Source organism: Nycticebus coucang, chromosome 11 (assembly GCF_027406575.1).
Source record: "Nycticebus coucang isolate mNycCou1 chromosome 11, mNycCou1.pri, whole genome shotgun sequence".
NCBI classification, from domain to species: Eukaryota; Metazoa; Chordata; class Mammalia; order Primates; family Lorisidae; genus Nycticebus; species Nycticebus coucang.
Window position 1 is genome coordinate 95,075,601 of NC_069790.1, and position 24,317 is coordinate 95,099,917.

The 24,317-nt window shown below is 36.0% G+C and overlaps 1 protein-coding gene and 1 pseudogene across 1 annotated transcript in view; both read right to left on the minus strand.

Moving 5' to 3' along the window:
* Positions 1–24,317, minus strand: part of WASL (WASP like actin nucleation promoting factor) — an 80,510-nt gene that overhangs the window by 36,619 nt on the left and 19,574 nt on the right. The window contains exons 2-4 of the mRNA XM_053609149.1: positions 6,612–6,746; positions 3,979–4,065; positions 3,537–3,633 (exon numbers count right to left, since the gene is read on the minus strand). Of these exons, the coding sequence (XP_053465124.1) occupies positions 3,537–3,633; positions 3,979–4,065; positions 6,612–6,746 (319 nt within the window). The remainder of the gene's footprint in view (positions 1–3,536; positions 3,634–3,978; positions 4,066–6,611; positions 6,747–24,317) is intronic.
* On the minus strand, positions 5,543–5,861 carry LOC128598588 (translation machinery-associated protein 7-like; annotated as a pseudogene).

A 24,317-nucleotide genomic window follows, 5' to 3' on the forward strand; every position in this document is an offset into this window, starting at 1 on the left:
AAAGGGATAATAGAAGGAAAAAGTGGCAGCTGGGAGACTACTCAGGGAGTTAGGGCAGTAGTCCAGATGACAGATTCTAGAGGCCTGGATTAGGACGGCAGCAGCAGAGGTGGTAAGAAATAATCAGGTCCAGGACATGTTTTTGAAAGCAGAGCCAACAGGAATCACTGAGAAGATTTATAAGGCTTCATGGTGAGCCTGAGTGATGAGGTAGAGCCAATACCTTTTACTAAGACAGGAAAGACTAGAAGAGGAATTGGAACAGATGTAAGTGGTGCTGAGGTTGGGTATATGGGAGGAGCCAGGGTTCTGGTTAGACATGTTAAGTTTGAAGTCTATTCTGCCACCCAGCTTGAGTAGACAGGGTCTGAAAGTCAGAGGAAAGGTTAGTATTGAAGATGAAACTTTGGGCATCATTAGCATATGGACAGTTTTCAAAGCTATGGGACTGGATGAAAGAAAGCACAAAGGGAATAAGACCACCCAAAGAACTCTGGGCACTGAGACAGACCAGAAAAGCTACAGCCAAGTTAGGCAGGAGGAAAAACAGAATATCTATCAATTCATTGCATTCATATTCTTACATACCGGGGATGCTCAGAAGAAGATGCTATTTTGGCTTTAAGAAAGTTCAAAAGTGGTTGAAGAATTTTAAATGCAATTTCCACAGATTTTCTAATACAAAACTTTCTAAAATTATAAATACTGTAATTGATGCAATTATAGTTTATAAATAATCAAAAACCAAAATCAATCAGAGTTAATTGCTGGACAAGATAAAAATCCTAGCATGGAATGGAATATACAAATGTCCTGTGTAGGTGAATAAATGTCAACCCCCTGTTTCCAAGGTGTTATCTCTGTCCCGAGAGAGGAAATATTTTTTAAATTGGTAGATGACACAAAAAATAGAAAGATAAAAAGACAAATATAAAAGTTCAGAGTATAGTATAAATTCTAAGAAGCAATTACTTAAATATATGACACATCCTGGCTTGACAATGAAAAAAGGAAGAGGATTTGGTTGAACAAATCAGAATGGGAGCTAATGGAGGGAAGCATGCACTAGAAAGATTAGCAGAACAGTGTTTAATCAAATTGAGAGATGTTTCAGTAGCACAGTACTGTAAGACTACATGCAGAGTGCTATGTTCAAATCTCAATGCCGTATTTTGAAGATGAAAAAGCTACAGGGCAGTGGTTCTCAACCTTCCTAATGCCGTGACGTATTTTCATTGTTACAAAGGGCTCGTGACCCACAGGTTGAGAACCACTGCTATAGGGAATTCAGAGCACAGTACTTAGGATAAGACTATAAATTATAATATAGGAATATTTCAAGAAACCGGGATGGGTTAGAATAAAGAGAAGAAATAAGAAAACAATAGATGACGCTCAATATTAATGGCCGCTCGGAGGAAAAAATAGTCTACTTCTTTGTTGCTCTGTAAGCTGGACCCCAAGATCTGTGTTAACAAGAGGTGATGACGAGTTTGACTCAGCATAAATGGCTGTCCAACTCAGCTGTCTCCCTAATGTTATTATCTTTCTGTCACCAAAACACTTCACCTAAAAGTTTAAGAACTACATAAAACAAAATGCCTGTGCCAGCTGAAAGGCAACTTTAACTTGCCAATTTCAAAATCAATTATTTTATATGTTAAGAAGTATTTTTTATTCTTTTTTTTTTTTACATTAAAAATGTCAGTTTTGATTGAAAGGAACCACAGAGTCCCTGGTCTATGGCTATAGTATATCACTGAAACAAGTGACACATTAATCATTCTTAAGACTGTGGTTTCAATACCATAGCATTGAATCCTTTCCTAGCAGGCAATTAAGTGACAAATGCCCTTGGCTCCCAAAAGTAACAGGAAATAATAGGCCCCTAAAATTAACCCTTTCACTCATGATAAGAAGCATATGGCACTTACACAGCAACAGTGAAGAAACAGTTTAGTTGTTGCTGATTTTTTTTTTTTTTTTTTGGAGACAGACTCTTTACTAGAGTGCTATGGCATCATAGCTCACAGCAACCTCAAACTCTTGGGCTTAAACAATACTCTTACCTCAGCCTCCTGAGTAGCTAGGAAGTGCCCACCACAACACCTAGATAGTTTTTCAAATTTTAGTAGAGATGGGGTTTCACCTTTGCTCAGGCTAAGAACTGAACTCCTGAGCTTAGACAATCTTTCTGGCTCAGCCTCCCACATTGCTAGGATTAAAGGCGTGAGTCCCTTATTTTCAATTTTGCCTCATCACCCTCTTGGGAACTTAGTAAAGTAAAAATAAAGATGTGTACAAGATGAATATATGTTTTTACATTGTTGTTTTCCATTTCCAGTGTCTGCCCTTTTCTTGTTTTAGTTTCTCTTGATGGTAAGCGCATCCTTGAGTACATTGACCTTCAAATTGGGGTAACACATACCCCCAGAACTAGAGAAAAGACTTTTCAAGGAGTACATGGGCATAACTAGTTTTAAGGGGATCTATTTGTCAATCTTAACTTCCATATGTTCTCTCCTAAAACTCATCTGCTTAACATGAATTTTAGAGAGATTAACCTTTCCTAATCATCCTCTACTTTACAAGAGAAAGGCTTGATGACACAACAGTCCTATACAAATTAGTTTAAAGATCTACACTATCCTGCATCCTTCTCTATGTGTTAGAGTTGTCTCACGCACTAAATTCTTTACGGTCTTATAATACATAGCATTAGGGACAGAAAAGACAGGAAAATGTTTACAATCTTGTTTGCATTTGCTTCTAAACTTGCCCAAAGTCTTTGTTTAAAAAGTACACAATACTGGGTGGCGCCTGTGGCTCAGTGAGTAGGGCGCCAGTCCCATATGCCGAGGGTGGCGGGTTCAAACCCAGCCCCGGCCAAACTGCAACCAAAAAAAAAATAGCCGGGCGTTGTGGCGGGCGCCTGTAGTCCCAGCTACTCGGGAGGCTGAGGCAGGAGAGTCGCTTGAGCCCAGGAGTTGGAGGTTGCTGTGAGCCGTGTGACGCCACGGCACTCTACCCGAGGGCGGTACAGTGAGACTCTGTCTCTACAAAAAAAAAAAAAAAAAAAAAAAAAAGTACACAATACTTTAAAATCTTTAAGTTACAAATGATGACATAAAAAATGTAATTTAAGAGTCAGTATACATGGAATTTTATCAACAAAAACGGTTATTGGGACGGGTACTTTAGTAATTTTGAAAAAATGAGTTCTCAAAAATATCATTTATTTTAAAGTGGGGAGCATCAATTTTTTTTTGTTTTGTTTTGTTTTCAAAGACCAGATAGTAAACATGGACCACATAGCAAATATTTTGGGCTTTGAGAGCCACACAGTCTTTGTTGTAACTATTCAACTGTGTTGTGGCAAAAGACAGCCACAAGGAATACAAACAAATGAATATAGCTGGGTTTCAATAAAACTTTAATTATAAAAACAGGGTAGTAGACCACATTTTTTTCCTTGAAAAGTAGTTTTTGTCCCATTTTTAAGTAATTAATTTGAAAAAGAAAAAAAATAAGGTTACCAGATTTCCTTTGTCGCCGGCCCAACAAGTCGGTAACTGCTTTTCGGAATTTTTTTGCTTCTTCTTCATTGGCAAAATTAAGAGCAACTTGACAAGTCTAAAGTATTTTCATCAAAAAGAAAAAATGATAAAATGCATGAATTAGCTCTATATAACAAAATGATGATGATCAAGAGTACATTTCTAAAGAAAAAATAGTTGACTTTATTAGCAGGCAAGACATTTTATGATCTGAGTAACTTAAGAAGGCAAAAAGCATGGAGAAGGTAAAGACAACATGGTTACATATCACAGGAAACATTCAATGAACTGAATCCTCCATTTTCAGCAAAACAATAAAACAGTGCACTGCATTTGATCTTTTGATAGGGCTCTATAAATAATTTGATTAGAAAAGGCAATGAAAAAATTAAACGTGTCAATAAAGAAAGATATGACTTACATCTCCAGCAAAGGTATGAAAATATCCTCTAGGACTATTATATACAAAGTTATTGTATAGCTCTTGTTCCCACAACAGTTTCCCATCCTAGAAAAAAGTAAAGGTTAAAGTAAGAACTACCAAAGAAAAAGAAATCTCTAAGAATGAAGCAAAGCAGATGGAGTATACTGATAAATTATTTATATTAACAATAACTTTTATAAACACATATATTACATATGTATAATTAGCACCAGATAATTTAATCAGTAATTTCTTAAAAACCAAACAGTAAACACTGGATTACATTTCTTTAATGAACCTACATATCAAGCAAGTCTAATTCAGTATGCTAAGATATAATTCTCATTTGCCAACCATTTCCAAATATAATTAGTTGGTCAAATACATAACCAGAATAATTATTAGATCATCAATGTTACATAGAAAAGACATTTTTGCATATGCACTAATTATCAATGCATAGTTCATTAGCAATATTTATATCATGTACTACCAAATACTACAGGAATACATCATAATTTTCCCCCCAATTTCATAGATGGGGGACAAATGTATCTCTTCCATACTGTTCATTAACAATCTTCAAATTCTTAACTTCTGAGTTAAGAATTGATTAAAATGCATCGATTTTAAACTATGGGTAAGAGAGCCATGGATAATTGCCAAAATGTATAAAAAATATTTAACTTTAATACTAAAGGTGGCTAATTTTGAGGGTTCAACAATGGTTATCTACAACTGGAAATAAATGGTTAGAAAATGTAATCATTGCCCTATTCAGAAAAGCAAGGTTCCATCTAGATCACAATTTTAAAATATGTAAAATACATTGTACACACATTATGACCTCTGTGATAGAATTCCTTTCTCAGTCTTGGAGAAGATGTAGTATATATACATGCACCATTTGTAAATAGTGCTTCTGAATGGTGATGAGAGATATATCAAAGCACTCAGCAAAGCATGGATGTGTAACCCATCCTACAAAATCACTACCATAGTAAGCTACTGCTGCTAACAAACATACCATGTCTCTCAGCTGTCTTGGGATACAGTAGATATTAAGAAGCACTAATAGGACACAGTGGCTTCATGCCTATAAACTCTGCATTTTGGGAGATCGAGGCAGTAGGATCACTTGAGGCCAGGCATTTGAGACCAGCCTGGACAACATAGCAAGGTCCCATCTCTACCCACCCTCCCAAATTAGCCCGGCATGGTGGTGCGCACCTGTATTCTCAGGTACTCAGGAGGCTGAGGTAGAAGGAACTCTTGAGCCCAAAAGTTCCAAGCTCCAGTGACCCATGATCCCACCACTGCACTCTAGCCTAGGCTACAGAGCAAGACCATGTCTTGTAAAAAACAACAAAAACAAAAAACCTCAGCAGCACTAGTTTACACAGTAATTTTTTTTTTTTAAATAAAAGTTCATTCTTAAATATACAATTGGCTCCAAGACAACACTTTATTTTAAGTATAGGTGGCACAAGATGTGATGGCAGGGAATAGAAATGTTTGACTGGAATCAAGGCTCACCATCATCTCAGGCACAAGGAACAGCTTACTTTTTGCCAGATTTCTTAATTCTACCTGTGGCCAGAATTTTAGCTCCTCAAGTTTCTTCTGCTCCTCTTTTTGTTTGTTTGAATGTCTTATCTTCCTTATCCATCTCCTTGGCCTAATTCTTGTACTGTTTCAGGGGCTTTTTCTTGCCACCTTCATGGCCAGACATGACGCTGGCTGCCCCTTCCCCAGCCAAAACACAGTAGTTTTTAATCTCATTTAATCTGGATGAATATACTTTGTAACAGACCCAGACAGTCATCCCTTTTTACAAATAAAGAAGCTGAGGCCAGAGATGTAAAAATGTCTGACTATGGTCTATCTGATCATATTAATGCCCAGGAACTCAAAGGCAGGTTAGATTTTGCAATTAAAAACCGATTACACTTATTGCCACATGTAAATATTAACCATGGAAGCTTATCTACAAAAAAACTTTAAGAGAAATAATAAAGATTTCACCTTAGCAAAATGATAATTATTTTTACAACTCTAAGAGATGAATATCTGACAAAGGGCATCCAATCTAAGACAATGTGATTTATGATAGGGAGGGAAGGATATAAACCTGCAAAAATCTGAATATACCTATTATGAGAAAAATCATTAGGAAAAAATGGGTACCAAATATATTTTTATAAATAGTGTACAGTGCAAACCTGGACTAAATAACAGTACACCCCAAGCTAAAATTTTCTTCTGTTATTCCCTGAAAGGACTAGGACTCTTCTATAATGGATAAGATGAAACAAAAGAGTATCATTAGAAAAAGAGAGAAGGTGGGAAAGCCAAAGACCTACAGGTATCATTTTTTTTTAATTAGCTTTAATGTGTGGTAGCAGTGGGAAAGATACACAGGAAGCACAATAGTCAAGTTCTGGCTTGGCACATCATTTCATTTGGTCACAATGCCCAAACTTCAGTATCTAAAACCAAGCTTCACCCTTCTAGTTTAAATATAATTTAAATATTACATACAGGATACACAAATAAATCTATAGTAAACTATAATAAAGGCAGAAAACCCAATCACCTACAGTTTAAACAAAAAGCAAAACAAAACTCACCTTAATGTCAAATATTCTTAAAAAATAAGATCTCTGTGGATTGTCCTTAACCAGACAAGCAACGCCACTGCACTTTTTTGACCACATACAGTTTCGATCTGCTGCGTATAACTGTACTACTGCTGAAGACATAGTCTGCAAAATATAAAATTTACAGCCATTAGGTTCAAAATACTCAGATGATCACAAACCCTACTGACATCATGATGGCAACCACCTAGTTAAGCTGCTCCTGAATTCATGACCCATAGAAACATAAAGATAATAAACATTATTGCTATCTTAAGCTACTACTTTCTAAAGTAAAGTAATTTCTTATACAGTAATAATACATAATCATATATTATGGAAAATATTTATTGATGCTTAAAATGTGTCAGAAAACATGCTAATCACCTCATTTAATTTTTATTACTATAACTTCATTTTACACTTGAGAAACCTAACACTAAAAAGGGCAACTATTAAAATTTGTCCAGTATCACACAACCAAGTGGCACAGCTAAAATTCCACCCTCTGCAATTTGTGACTTCAAATCCTATATTCTTATTCCTGTATATAGTTTCTCAATGAAGTAAACATTTAACCAAGGAAACAGTAGTATTGGTAAGGGTAACATCTATAAAGCAGTTAATTACTTTACTATAAGTCAAATGTGACAGCAAAATTTATGGTTACTAATTATAGTACTATAATATATTAACATACTATCATCCTAGAAGGTAGATAATTATCTACCTTAAAAAATGGTAAACTGAGGGAGAAAAAAAAGTTTTAAGTTATTTGTGCAAGTGGCCACAGTTTGAAAGCGATACTGAGGATATGAAAAATGATTTAAGTAACTATTGTCTTGATTTTACCCAGGGTATTACCTAGAGAACCCTTTCAGATGAATAGGACAGAAATTAACTCATTACACACACTGGACACCTCAGGGCATTAGGGCTTTCCATTCCTGCCACGTACCCCAAGACTGTATCATGAAACACTGGAAACTTTCATTTTAAAATAAATTAAATATAATATAAATATATATATTTATGTATATAACATATAATATATACATTTTAATATATAATATAACATATAACATATATAATATAAATATATATAAATTTATATATATAAATTTAATATAAATTAAATTGCTATCATATTCTACAATGTAATTATTCAGTCTTAGTTTCTATAAAAGTGATTCACAACCTTTATTGATATTAGCACTTACAAATCCTCTGAAAGCAAAAATCATATTTTCTGATCCAGTAATTAAAATTAAAGAAATAATTTAGAAGTTAAAATATCTATATTTTAATGAAAATATAAAAATATTTCCTATTTTAAATAGGAAGAGTTTAAGGGACAGTTACTGTTTTTATATTGTCCAGCTCTTATAGACTATATTAAATGTGTGCAAGTTATTCTTATAATTACTCTGAATTAATAAAAAGATTTACATGTTGCTATGGTATGTCGTTTTCAAACCTTGCCTGTCTGAAATAAAAAGAAGTGATAATTAAATAGGAAGAAAAGAAATAAAAATAGATCACAATAACATTTGGAGATAACGCTGTTTTAGATTTACTTAACTATGCCTGAAGACTACCTCCTTTTGGTATGAAGAATTCTAAGGAAATGTTAGTATTCTGTGTACAAACCTTCTATAACAATAATAAAGTCAGAAACATGAGATCAGTATACTGTTAGGGATCAAAAGTTCATAAAGATTTGCCCAGATTAAAGTGTTCTATGTATGTTTTTACCTTTACAGACTCAATTGTTCTTTGAATTTCACATACGGTCATGAGCAGGGCACAAAGGAGTAGAAAAATTTCCACAAGAGTCATTAAAAATTATGAAAATTTAGTAACATGAAAAATGTGTACACTGGGAAACTGGGTTTAAAAGGGACAACTGAAGAACATGGGTACACCTCTGGCCTGCTCAAAACACACCTGTTTTTCTGCAAGTGCACAATCTCAGGATGACAGCTCCACAGGGGCTTCCTGCCCCTAGCATTGAAAACTTCGGAAAAATGAATTTTGCATATATTATCCAATGGAATCACATACCGGGATTAAAAATTCAAAAATCAACTGAGAAAATATGCTTTCTAATGAAATTAATGTAAATTAAAGCCTTGCTTAACATGCTACCGTCAAAATGCAGTACACTCTTTCTTAGAAGAGCAACTGGAAACGAGGTGTGCCAAGATGGAGATCTACCCATCTCTCTGTTTTACTTTAACCAGAAAACAACAAGTAATACCTTATGAATCAAAAAATTTGTTATTTAAGAAAGTATGGAATTCCATTATGAAAATCCCCTTGCCAAGGAACCAATACATTGTGTGGATATATATGTTAACTTTAAAAAATACAACCCCACCCCCCAAAAATCCACATTTAAACATTCATACACATTTAAATCAAATCCAAATGTCTGCTTAAGAAATAAACACTCATTTAACAATGCTATAATTTCTCACACAGACATAGGTTAGCATTATTAAACTTATTCTAAAACTGAAAACCCAACTATTCATAAGCAGTTTTCTGTAGCTGGATTTTGTTACGATCTTATCTAAGTATGTCTGCTTCACTCCTTTTTACTTTAAACTGGCAAAATCTAAAAGTGACATTCTGGGCGGTGCCTATGGTTCAAAGAGTAGGGTGCCAGCCCCATATACTAAACTAAAATAAAAGTGACATTCTACAGCACCTTGTAAAACTTTTTCTGATTAATTCAGAATAATTATATAATAGCTTGCACACCTTAAATACAGTATAGAAGTGCTACACAATAGAAACAGTAACTATCCCTTAAACTCTAGATTGACAGTGGCTTAATTAAGTTTTTAAAAACATTCCTTCCATTCTTTTAAAGTAATTACAGATAATTAACTCCATTACTTCTTCTCCTTCATAATCAAGAAGATATTAATGAAAAACAACCTAAGAACAAGTGCTTAGAAAGGGAAATATATTTCTTATTAGCCCAGTAATGTTAAGGGCAAAATTTGTTAATTAAAATGAAAAAAATGTACTTTATCAACTTTTACAGAATTATAACTTATATGTTATGTATTCCTGATATGTCAATACTGAGTAACTGTAATAACACATTCATCCCCAGAACTTTCATTGTCAAGGACAGAAATAAGATAGGGGATGTATTCTAGGAAAATGAATTTCCTCCTATAGTCCTGCAGCCTGGCACTTATACCTCTCTTAGGTTAACTCTGCATTAGCCAAGAATTATTTCTCTGATTCCTTAAGTTGAAATGACTGTTTGCTTTTTCTTCAATTTCTAGAGTACCTTTTTGGTTTATCTTGTGTTACTCTGTTTTCCACTGATCTTATTCTAAAATAGAGTAATTTCCTTTATTGATTTCTTTCCCATTAAACAAACTACAATTCCCTTAAGCACTTAAAATAGTTTGCCAAGTCTACACTTTCACTTCACCTGTACTTTGTCCTCAAGTAAACAAATATTTGTTAAACTGCAAATCGCATGTTCTGATTTTAATGACACTATGATGACTAACAAGAGAATGACTTTGTAGGATATATGCTCTTAAGTATCATAAAGGGACTTAACTTACTCTCAAGTTATTCAGAAAACAACATGCATGTATATATGCATATATTATACACATACATGGGAGGGGAGAGATCACACGTGACATCTGTGGTAATTGTTATAAACATTTGGCAAACCTGGATAAAGGATATATAAGAATTCTTTGCACTGTATCTGCAACTTTTCTATAAGTATTACATTATTTCAAAATATAAAGTTTTAACAAGCACAAATGATCATAACAATTATTAGGACTCTTAGCCCTCTTCCATAGGCATATGGCAATCTTGAGAAGCTGGCTTTCTTGTCAGAGCCATTGCTATCTCTATAGATGTTGGACAATTAAGTTCATGAATTCACCCTAGAAAAAGTGCATCAGACCTCATTGCTGCGTATCACTACAGTCCCTTTCAGAGTAATCCCCTTGGGAAGCTATGCATTGCACCAGCGCCTAGTCCACCCTTCAAGGAATTTTTCTAGGACAAGTTCACAAACTTTATTGTCAGAGCTCATGGGACAACAGTTCTGATGGCTATTCCAGAAAAAGAATTGCAAAATTGCTTTGAAGGGTGCACTAGGCACTGCCATTGGTGCTTAGCTTCCCAAGGGGAGTACTTCAAAGGTGACTGCAGCGATAATCAATGATGAGGTATTTAGTACCTTTTCTAGGACGAGTTCACGAACTTACTTGTCAGACCTAGTACATTAGCCACTGCCACACCAACCCAAAACTACAAAGACTGTCACTTCTTCCAACTCCTTCTCTGTATATACCAACATTGTTAAAAGGAGCTCTATCTTGAGTAAGACTTAACCCATGAACATCCAGCAGTTCTAATATTTAAATGCCTTTTACATTTTCAGAATATAGCAAAGATAGAAGATTCCACAAGAGACTGTTAACCTAAAAAAAAAAAAAAAAAGATGGCAAAGAGGAATGGAGGAGGTGAAGGAGGGCGAAAGCAAAAAGTAACAAACAGAATCACTATGGTGAAGATAAATGGAGCCAAATTAAACAGCTGCTGTCTTAAGAATCAGTCTTTTAGATCTTAGCTTTTCAAGGAAACTAGCGTGTTAGTCCACCAAATGTTTATAAAGTACTTATTATGCACTAGGTACTGTGATAAATGGGAAGTGAGGACAGGAATGAAAGTGGGGTCAAATACAAAAAAGGAATTAGACAAATAGGGTCCTTGGGAAACATACAGTTTACAGGGAAGACAGTTATTAAAAACTATGACAAATGCTATGAAGGAAAAATTCAGTATGCAAGGAAAATGTAAAACCTAACTAGTGTGGGAAAGCTTCCCTAAAGTGACATTTTACCTGAAGAATGAAAAGAGACAAGCCAGGTGAACAAAGGGTTGAGGGAAATAGGTAGGAAAGAGCATTCTAAGTAGTCACATCAACAAAGATCTGTTATGGAAAAGGGGAAGTTTTGGACCTATACAGGGTAGGGGATACGAAAGAAAAGCATATGAAGTTACAGATTTAATATTAAAGTAGTATTAAACATACTTCACTTCTGTGGTTTAAAGAGATCAACACCCACACATATCATAGCAATCTTGACTAGAGACAGATTTGCTATAGTAGTATATCATTCCTGTAATGGTCCTTACCCCGAGTTCTTACGTATTCTCCACTTCCACTGATTGTGGATTTGTCCCTGTGATTTGTTTTAAACAAAAAGACGTAAGTAAATTAAGTAGAAGTTTAAAATTAAGTAGAAGTTTAAAAAGTACTTGCACATGTGGCCTGCTTTCTTGGAACTGTTACCTTAAAACCTAGGATCAAAGAACACTTGGAGAGAAAGGCCCCAGCCCATTCCATCCATCCCCTATGAGCTCAGCGCCCATTAGACCTGGTTAAGCCTCCAGGCGGCAGCAGTGCCACCACCAGACTAACCTCCCAGACCGTCTACAGCAGCGGTTCTCAACCTGTGGGCCAGGACCCACAGGAACTGTATCAAAGGGCCGCACCATTAGGAAGATTGAGAACCACTGATCTACAGAATCACAAGAAATATACTGATATTGTTTTAAGTCACAACGTTGTTGGGTGGTTATTATGCAGCAACAGGTATACGGGTCATTATGAAAGTTCTGGGATACACAAAAATCAAGAAATGTACTGATGGAAACAAATGAACCCCTGCCAACAACACTAATAGCAGAACAAACAAACGGGTGAATGAGAAAAGACACTATGCTTCCTGGAAGTTAAATAATAGACCATAACACAGTGTCTCAAAACTTTTGTAGTGACCTATGTAACAGATGTAGGGGAATGTTTTAATACACAAAAACCATATGGCCCACAATAGATGATCCTAGTTTCTTCCTCCATTCCATTTTTATTGGACATGTGTTTAAATTTACAAATTATCAAAATTTTTTAGTTACAAATCATAAAAGTTTTAGACCTCACTTTCATTACCAGTACACATTCTTCTTTGAACTACTTGAAAAACTGCTTTGTATACAAAAGTCATACTGAAAAGTATGTGCTGGGCAGTGCTAGGCTCATTTACTAAGTCACTCACAATCTCACATGGTGCCTATGATTTAAATTCATACATCTAGAAAACTGTAAATTACTATTATGGGATAGATTGTTAGGATTACCCATAATCAATTAAAATTAACAGATGTTAAAACCACAAATGGCAAGGCTTCTGTATTTTCCTTAATTTTAAACTTGAAGGTCATATGCAAATAAAGATGAGAGGGATACTAATCTCAATACACACTGTGTCGTATTTGCAAATGGCAAGAACACTGCTAGAAGGGCAGCTCGGGAGTGGCCTGCTCCTTCCTACCTCTCCCTTCCCCATAGTTTAAATGGACCTATTTAACAGGAGTTTTTCTTCCTTTTCCTCCTTTGTCTCCTCCTCCTGTCTCTCTTGCAAGATTGGCTGGATTACAGTAAAACCTGAGATTTGGATTTTTCAGGGAATGAAGATGGGAAGGAGATCGATCGCCTAGGATTCTTAGCTCACCAAAGTTTAACATTATTAGCTGAGACCCCAAGTCTTGATAACAAAGGTGGGGAACATACATGTAATTTATATACATAATTATATATATATATATACACACATATATATGTATGCTTGTAGGTATATATGATTTATTGATACATATATGTACATATACACACACACAGAGGAGAGAGAGAGAGAGAGAGAGAGAGAGAGAGAGAGAGAGAGAGAGAGAGTGAGAGATGGAGATTTTTCTATTACTCCATTACCACTTTTCTGTTACTCTTCCCCTAAGGAACAGTTTGAGATGACAAGGTAAAAAAAATAGGTGACGGGCGGCGCCTGTGGCTCAGTGAGTAGGGCGCCGGCCCCATATACCGAGGGTGGCGGGTTCGAGCCCAGCCCCGGCCAAACTGCAACAAAAAAAAAAAAAATAGCCGGGCGTTGTGGCGGGTGCCTGTAGTCCCAGCTACTCGGGAGGCTGAGGCAAGAGAATCGCTTAAGCCCAGGAGTTGGAGGTTGCTGTGAGCTGTGTGAGGCCACGGCACTCTACCGAGGGCCATAAAGTGAGACTCTGTCTCTACAAAAAAAAAAAAAGAAAAAAAAAAAAAATAGGTGACGTAGGTATTGCGCACTGTGGTCACTGGTAAGATTTTTGTATTCCTAAATTATAGACCCAAAGAGGATCTGATAACATTTCATCATAAATTTTATCAAACATTTAATCTTATCCCTTCATATTTTACAGATGAGGTCAGTTTATTTATCAAATGTTACATATTATACAGCTTTAGATGAATTTCCCAAGCAGCTAACTTTATATTCAATATATAGTATTTAGTAATTCATCCCAGTTCCTAACTTGCCATATTTTTGATCTATTCCATCTAAACGATCCTCTAAGAACCATATAGCCTTAATATAATTTTATTTCTCTAATGCACTTCTCTATCAATTTGGTTTGTTTCTTACCTTACTCTGGGGGAGGAAAAAGGGCAAGGGGGTTAGCAATGAAGGTGGAAGAAAGTAGAGGATTGCAGATGTAAGGAAAAATGAATCTTTATGAAAGAAATACATCCAAATAGACCATAAGTTGTAGGTCCTGGAACAAAGGTAGACTTACCATGAAGCCAATTAGGTTTCGGGCTCCTTCACTTGGAGGAGCCTTTTCAAAGGATCTTTGGGGACACAGAAGAGGTAGCAGCAAACCCAGCCTAGGAGCTTCTCTAGCTAACTATTCCAGAAGGTGAAGGTGATACTTCCATCAAGGATGCACTATCTCTGTATCTGCCCAGCTCCCGGCAATGACCTGTCTTGTCACTCCTGGGCCACATAATGCAGCCAGACCTAATTTTTAACCCCAAGGAAAAAGATCTAATGAGTGCTCCCAGCACCTGCTGTGTATGGTACACTTTGATCAAACTTGGGGAAGAAGGCACAGTCTGATATCTGAAGTTCTTCTCCAGGCAAGAAGAATATGTGAAGGAAATTACTAGATGTGTAACTTCCTAGTAACTGGTTTCGAAAATTATTTTTTCCACTTCACAACAATCAATAATGCATAAATTCTGAACAAATATGTTACAACAGGAGTCTTTTTCTATAATGGGCCACATATTTAATATTTTAGGCTTTGTGAATCATATGGCCTCTTTTGACTCAGTACTACGGAGCACAAAAGCAGCCATAGATAATATGGAAATGATAGAAATGCCTGTGTTGCAATAAAACTTTATTTAAAAATAACAAGCAGACTGGATTAGGTGCATGGGTAGCAGTTTGTCAAGCCTTATGCATATTTTATGAAATATAAAACTGTTTTGTAACCGACAAATGAACATGTGGGCAAAATAGGCAGGAAAAAAGTACCAAAGAGGTAAATCAGGTAGTCATTTTGTAACTTACAATTACGAATAAGCTATCATAATAAACTATTTTTTCTAAATTTTGTGATATTTACAATATTTTTTATTTGTTGTGATCTTTTCTTATATTAAATAAACACTCACATTTATACGTAATTTTAGATTCTTTTTCTTAAGGAAAAGAAACTGCATAAGCTTCTAAACTGCATAAGCTTCAGACCACAAAATCTGGACCAGCCTTGCTTAGGGTGAGAAAATGATGCATTAATCAGAACAATAGATTTTTTAATGTGAAACAAATAAACAATCATATAAGCAAATATATTCATTTTATCAAACCACAAATATATATAGTGATCTTATCAGTTAAGAAAACTAAGGCCAAACAACTTCAAAAATCCATATAATAAGATAGGTAGAAAATGCCAATTGGTGTGTGTGGGAGGAGGAAACTCTCAAGAATCCTTCATGTGACATTCTTCACAATTACCAGAGCATTTACGTGTTTACTGTAACAGGGAGTTCACAACTTGAGGGAGAAATTAACTTATTGTTTTGCAATAAGAATATCTTGCTATGTTAGCTCTTATAGCAGCTCTCTTAGAAAATTTTTAATGCTCAATCTAAAGACTACAATACCCTGGTTCATTCATTCAAGTTTTCTGTTGGGCATTTGCTATATGGCAAGCACAATGCTAGGTGCAACAATGTAAAATGAAGGAATATAATGTGTCTTCTAAGTACAGTATACTTCTTATTTCATGCAATGGCAATATCATTTTTGCTTCCACAGAGGTGTGCCTCCAACAACGTTATGTCTCAGGTCATCTTTTTTAAGGTAAAACTTATTTTGATCTTTCCTTATATAACCCGGTTTATGAATCCCTTATCAGTCTGGTTACTCTTGTTAAAACAAAGTAGATATTTTGCACGTGGACTCATCAGTGCAGAATATTAGCAAAGTGATGATGAAAATAATGTATTTTCAATTTTAAGAAGAGATGCATATGCAGCCTATTGTTATCTGTCACATTATATGCTGAAGACACATCAAAGTGTCTCAGAAGTCATTATCCTCTCTCATATCCTTCTCCTCTATTTCAAAACCCATACTCCCAAAAGTGAAACACCCTCTTACATCCTCCTACCTGGCTAACTCTGCTCACCTTTCAAACTTCAGCGATACCACCTATGGGACCCCACCCCCGACTCTCCCTTAGTCTGGGACAGAAGTCTGTCTATTGCGTTCCCACGGTGCCTAAGTACTTTCATTACAACATTATTGTACTGTAATCAGTTTACTTAGGTATCCTCAACAGATCATCAATTTTTTGAAGATAGGGTCCAGTGTTATTTCTATACTTAACCTAGCACAAAAAGAGGGACATGGCATGCAACTATATAATTGTTAAAATTTAAAGCAAAAGAAAGTGTTATCACTTAACTGTCACAGCCTACTTATGAGTACAAGCATCCCAAGCTTGCCTAGCAAGATACTGTGTTTAGCTTCAGTTACCACTAATCAGGAGGGGGAAGTAGCCCCTCTTAACAGTGAAACTTGCCAAGAAAAGTCTCTTCAAAAAAAGTCAGTGGACCAGGTCCTTTCAAACTACACAAACAATTGGGTTATATACGTTTTAGTGAATAGGAAAGGTCATTAAAAGGAGGAAAAAGACTGGAAAAGCCAAACACACTGAGAAACTAAAATAATTTCATTTCAGGACTAAAAACTTTGAAAGGGAAAATGGTATCTGATACAATACAGGAATTTTCACATTAAGAGGTACATATACTATAACTTCCTTGGGAGCAGAACTGCCATAAATTCTCTCCAATCCACCTCACATTCTCAGAAAACACAGGCAAGCATTATGCAAACAATATTACTTATGAGTAATAGCAGCAAATCTACAAGACACTAAAGTGATAGATTCTTTGTTAGCAGGGATGAGAAATATTACAGAATCAAGGATAATATATAGGAAAAAAAGAGCTATAATTGGCCAGCAACACCTAAAAGTTAAGTCTTACCATGGTCAAAAAGGAATAACGTAAGAAGACACACCAAGGTAAGACAATGTGCATCCTATAGGAACAGAAAGCAAGAAATTTCTGGAGCAAGAAATCTAGCACAGTAATGTATGTGGTACCCAAAATGTTCATGCAAACCATCTACTTTTATCATGTAAGAACTAAGTTCAGTAATGTGTTTGGTCTATTTAATAAATCAGGGTGAAGGGGCAACATTAAACGTTTAGGCTGGGTACAATGGCTCGTGCCTGTAATTCCAACAATTTCGAAGGCCGAAGGAGGATCACTTGAGGCCAGCAGTTGGAGATCAGTATGGGTAATACAGCAAGACCCCACCTCCAAGAAAAACCTTTAAAATTAGCCAAGTGTGGTGGCATGTGTCTGCAGTCCCAGCTACTCAAGAGTCTAAGGTGGAAGGATCACTTGAGCTTAGGAGTTCAAGGTTGCAATGAACTGTGATGTGGCCTCTGCACTTCACTCTAGCCTGGTCACCAGAGCAAAATCCAGTCTCTTCAAAAACAAAAATAAACCTTTAAGTATTTTATTTACTTTTTTTTTTTTTTGACACTGAGTCTCAAGCTGATGCCCTGGGTAGAGTGCTGTGGCGTCACAACCTCTTGGGCTTAAGCGATTCTCTTGCCTCAGCCTCCCAAGTAGTTGGGACTACAGGCACTCACCACAACGCTCAGCTATTTTTTGGTTGTAGTTGTCATTGCTGTCTGGCGGGCCTGGGCTGGATTAGAACCTGCCAGCTCTGATGTATGTGGCTGGTGCCCTAGCCTCTTGAACTACAGCCACCAAGCCTACCTTTAAGTATTTTAAACCTTACACTTGTAAATGCAAATCTTCAGACTTTAAAATTATCCAAAATTAGGGTGGCAACTAGAATTTTCTAGATCATTAAGGAAAACACCAACTCATTTATTAAATAAATTGCAAATCACCTATATAAGAGAATACTATATAGCTGCTTTTAAAAACAGCTCTTTAGGTATAGATAAGGAAAGATTTCACCGTTATGTGAAAAAAAGGCAAATGCAAAAGGCTGAGTATGGTAACACCAGTACACAACAGCAGGAACACAGTAAGTAACGTGCATTTGCCTGAGTATGCACAGAACTGCCTGATTAGAGACAAAACTAGTATCAGAGGTTTCGTGTGTTTTGTCAGGGAAGAGGTAACTACAAAAATCTACTATCAGGTAAGAGAAATTTATTTTCTTTTCATACTTTTTGACTTTTAAACCATATGACTATGTTTTGGCTTTTCATAAATTAAATATTGATTGGGAAAATACACACACAAAAAGGAAGAAAAAGACCTATTCAAGTTACATTATGATTGAAGTCTGGGGGTAAAAAAAGATCATCTTTCTGACATAGAAACTAAGTGAGGAAGAACTTTGCACAGCTTTTTAAGCCCTCCCCTAAAATTTAAAGTGAATAGTGCTGAATAACATACTACAGGGCAGAAGGAGCCTAACGTAAAAAACAAACTTTGGCCACTATAGGGAGATAGCCTATGTCCATAATAAATCCTATGTCTGCATCTAGGATTTCTTTTACAAACTTCCTCCTTTGAGTCTTTTGAACTCTTAAACATAATTTATCAAGATAAGACCATTTAAAATTCAATTTGCTTTGTCTTCCATATTTGTTATTCTACATTCAGCAACTCTTAACTAGCCAAGCATTTAAGGATGTTAATGTCTGTATGTGTGTATGTACAATTAATTTGCTTGACTTACACATGTACAATTTAGGTGGGGAAAGAGCATGCAAAGGGAAGGTTAATCTGAGAGCGAATGATCAGAACATGAGAATCTTGAAAGCGTGGGGTAAAAGTTAAGGACTTTAGTTACAAGAAAACAGTTTAAATTCACCATATGACCTAACCAAGGACTTTAAGAACAACATTTGAGACTTTCCCATACATTATTAAGACAGGGGGGAAAAAAAAAGAGGCAAGAAACCTTTGTCAAGTTTTGTTTATAAGATGTAAACTTCCTAGGCCAGGCCAGAAGGCTTCACACCTATAATTCTATCACTATGAGTGGCCAAGGTGAGGAAGATGGCTTGAGGTCAGACGTTTGAGACCAGACCAGCTTGAGCAAGAGCAAGAGCCCATTTCTAGTAAAAACAGAAAAATTAACCAGGTGTTGTGGCAAATGCCGGTAGCCCTAGCTACTAGGGAGGCTGAGGCAGGAGGATCACTTGCGCCCAAGAGTTGGGGGTTGCTGTGAGTTAAGCTGATGCCAGCTCTAGCCCCACCAACAGAGTGAGACAAGGTCTCAGAAAAAGAAGAAAAAAAATTTTACATACTACCTCACTATTTAAGAGACTTAAAATTGAAGTGTTAGCATTAATACTGAGCTAGTAAATAATCTGAATAAATTATTTAACTAATAAACTAGGTTTTATACTTCTTCAGAAAGCTTAACATGACCAGTCTCAAGACAAATTTTATTCAAAACGAATCAACAATTCTAACTCCAGTTATTACTACTGAAATTCAATGTACATCCATAATTAAATATTCAACTGACACCTCTCTTAAAAGAGTAGGAAGCTGACTGTATTAAAATGAAAAGTATGTCAAGTTATTTTTCTTTTGAAACATCCTTACCACTAATAAATCAAGAAGTCAGTGGAGGGGGGAGAGAAGAATGTGATGATTTTTTATACTACTATTCTAAAATTACATTTTGCACTATAAAAGCAAAAACAAGCTGATTTTTTCTTTAAATAGAAAAGGTGACCCTTAGATCCCACATACACATGTAATAACTTAAGTTTCTATATATATTTTTATTTATTTTTTTTTTGTAGAGACAGAGTCTCACTGTACCGCCCTTGGTAGAGTGCCGTAGTGTCACACGGCTCACAGCAACCTCTAAGTCTTGGGCTTACACGATTCTCTTGCCTCAGCTTCCCGAGCAGCTGCAACTACAGGCACCCGCCACAACGCCCGGCTATTTTTTTGTTGCAGTTTGGCCGGGGCTGGGTTTGAACCGGCCACCCTCGGTATATGGGGCTGGCGCCCTACTCACTGAGCCACAGGCGCCTTTTTAAATGTATAAATTATTTGGAAACTACTTCGCTTGGAATCATACAAACTTGCCACACTGTTACCGTCCTCTCCAGGTAAGGTCCAGATCTGGGTGGCTGAGGAGGTAAGAGGGTACTATTAGGTACTGGATCCCCTATTCTTTTTGCTCTCTGGAGCTGCACTGTCTAAACAGGTAACACTTACCCACATATAGCTATTTAAATAAAGCTAAAACTTAAGTTCCTCGGCATACAAGCAATATTTCAAGTGCTCAATACCCACAGTTATCTACCATATTCATAGTAGCATCATAAAAAGTTCTATTGGAAAGGCATGCTCTGGGAAGTCCTAGGGAAGAGATTTTATGCAAATAACTTTTCAGATAAAGATATGGCAATTGTCTTGTCAAGATCAAAAGAATGTCAGAGTTGAGATCATTATACAAAGGAATGTTCATAAAAAAATAAATTAAATCATTTATTCACAATATATGTGGCCAAATTAAAGACTAACTTTGAACTGGGCATTAATTCAATTTAACAAATACAATGTGCAGAAAATAGATAATTAAGAGATGGTCCATGTCTTCAAGGAGTTAATAACCCAGTAAAGGATATGTATTTTAAAACAATAATAATAATAACTAGGCTCGGCATCCATAGCACAGTGGTTATGGTGCCAGCCACATACACCGAGGCTGGTGGGTTCGAAGTCAGCCCAGGCCAGCTAAACAACAATGACAACTGCAACAAAAAATAGCTGGGTGTTGTGGCGGGCACCTGTACTCCCAGCTACTTGGGAGGCTGAGGTAAGAGAATTGCTGAAGCCCAAGAGTTTGAGGTTGCTGTGAGCTATGATGCCACAGCACTCTGCCTAGGGTGACATAGCAAGACTCTGTCTCAAAAAATAAAGCAAACAAAAATAAAATAAAATAAAAATAACAATAAGGCTGGGCACAGTGGCTCACACCCATAATCCTAGCACTCTGGGAGGCCAAGGCAGGTAGACTGCTTGACCTCAGGAGTTCAAACCACCTTAAGAAAGAGTGAGACCCCATCTCTACTAAAAACAAAAAAACCAGCTGGGTGTTGTGGCAGGCACCTATAGTCCCAGATACTTAGAAGGCTGAAACAAGGGGATTGCTTGAGCCCAGGAGTTTAAGGTTGTGACCAAACAACAGGATTGTCCTGAGCCCCGGCATTCTAACACTGGGGCAAGAGAGAGAGACTCTGTCTGTCTGAATGAATTAACTATAAAAATGTATGACATAAATGCCAAAATGAAAGCAAAAACAAAGGTGCTCTGACAAGGCTGAGAAGGGAGCCTGAATTCTGACTGGACACAGGTGAGGGAAGAGAATCAGAGATGCTCCAGGAAAAACAGTCTGATGACTGAAAGCATACATCCACTCTGGGATAGCTTCTACCATTTACTGGTTACATGATTTTAAGCCATTATTAAACTACCCTATCCCTATTTTCTCATCTGTAAAATGGAAAAAATATTAACTTTATTTATATAATACATGTAAAGTGGTCTGAGCAGTCCCTTCATAAAAGGGTTATTAGGATTTAATGCAATAATACACATAAAGTGCTTAGAACATTGCTTATTAAATGTGGATTGTTATGATATCCATATTATCATATTATCATTTATATATATCATTTCCAATCAGATAATTTTAAACCTTTATGATTACAGAAACTAGTAAAGGACTAGTATTTCTTTTATTTTCAGCAAGTTAGTCAACTAAAATAAAGAGAACCTTAAAAACATCCAAGCTTCCAAAAACAAGATACCCTCACACTTTTACTCTCTGCAAATCTGAGATGAGAATTGTAACTAAAAAAGCACTTCAATACAGTAGACAGTAAATATTTTGAACAATAACATCTATAATAAGTTGTCAGTGAGAAACCAAATTAATGATCATGTACTATATTTTAATAGTTTTCACTAGATCGAATACATATGACAAACCTACCTTGCGGTCACACCCCTACTTTTTCCTCCCCCAATACTTCCAATGTTAGAGATTAACAGCCTTCTCTTTAGGGACAAGCACTTGTGCTGAGAATCCAGGAGGAGATCCCTGGAAAGAAGTTCCACTGACTCCTGTAGGTTTTCTCAGGACTTCCCAGCCTCTTGCTGTTCTGAAGCTTTATTATTCAATTCTGTTTTTGATTCCATGGAATCCTCTGGTAGCCAATAAATTTCTTTCTGCTTAAGCCAGCCAGTACTAGTTTACGTCATTTGTACAAAAAGAACCTTAACTAAAGTATGTATTGTGTATATTCTCTTATCTCTGATATCTTAATAGGAGTCAATGAGGAATGACACACACTACTTTATGTTTATACCATACTATATAGCATGTAAATGAGACTTGAAACTTACACCTTGCTTTGGTCTGAAGTATTTTAACAACCTCCTAAGAAAAGACTCTGACTCTATTTTATTCTTCTTCATGAATTCTTGCCAGTTACCTTTAAATATATAGATTATAGTTTAAAATATAACATGTTCCTATACGATAAAAAATAAGGTCCAAACTGTTGTTGAAGGTTCCGAGCTCTCTTTTAAGTTTAAGGCAGTAAACACTTTCACACTGATCTCTTTCTATTAACCTAATCAACCAATATCAGGGATAGCAGCCAAGTAATATTCACATCCCACAAACGTGCCATACTTCTCAGCTAATGGTGTTTACTCTGCAGGAATATCATGTTGGAAACTTTTCAAATACCATATATGTATAGTTCAAATATCACACTCTTGACCGAGTTTTTCCCCATTTCCTCAAGCAAATACTCTTCCCTTGCTGTATTCCCATAATATTTCATCTATACATCTAAGGAAGCACTGATTAGAATACCTGGTTCTAGGTTACAATGTGGAGTCTGCTTTGCCAATTACACCATTCACCTTCTAAAGACAAGGGCCATGTACTCTTCAACTATGTATATGTACCTTTAATCCTTAGCACAGTATTTTCTGTGCCTTTTGCATTCATTCATTTGCTGAATTGAACTGAAAAGGGTGTCTTTCAGAGAATCATACTGATGATTACTACATTATCAAAATTATCCTAAATAAATTTTTCAGAAGTGTAGAAACTTTTCATCTATGGTATTAAAAAACTTTTTTTTTAGAAGAATGACAGTTTTCTTGTTGGCACTTCAATTATTCATAAACACATAACTGACGGGAAAAACCTTGGTTAATGCATCCCCATTCCTAATATTTTAAACACCATAAACCACAGGAATTTGCTTCCACCATCACAGCTTTCCCCATAGAAAGAGAAGTGAAAGTTTGGGGACGAACAATGCATATCAAAGTCAACATACATTTTGAGAAAGAATGTACTCTCCCCACTAATTTTCTTTAATTTTGTTTCTTATTAAATCATAGCTGTGTACATTAATGCGATCATGGGACACCATACAGTGGTTTTATAGACTGACACATTTTCATCATGTGATTGGTGGGATTACATCCCCGCTAATTTTCAAAGCGTGTCAAGGCCAGTATTTCAGTCAGATGAGTACAGAAACAGGAAATTATTTCCAGTACATTTGATTAACTGAACAAACAATTTTGTGGTTTTCAAGTCAGTCTTAAAAATAGATGGTGTTCCACCTTCTATACGCTGTTATGGTACCTGCACTGTATATAAATGTAATGTTCTAGTTAACTGTTCAATAACTACAAAATACGCCCATCACTATTGTGCTAAGAAAATATTAGGCATGGACTTTTAAACTCAAGATGGTAACTTTGAAAGAAAGGAAAAGAATAGTGTGAAAATAGTAAAGATATGCAAAGGCAACAATTAGAACATACGTAATTTTACAAGGAATTTATACCTCTTAAATGTATTTCTATTTTAATTTATATTGGAATATAGTTGTAAAAAAAAAAGAAAACCAAGCCACTTTCCAAAACTCTTGTAGGCCTTTTTCCTAACTAGATCCCAAATAAAAATACTAATAACTATCTAGAGCTAAACACTTGTACCAGGCACAGTGCTGAAAACTTTACGTGTATTTTCTTATTGAACATCAGCCATAGAAAGAACCAACTTCACACATGAGGAAAGTAAAACTGAATCGGATTTAGTAACTTGCCCAACATCATAAAGGTGGCAATTGATAGAACAGGGTTATAAACTCAAATCTGCCTTACTACAG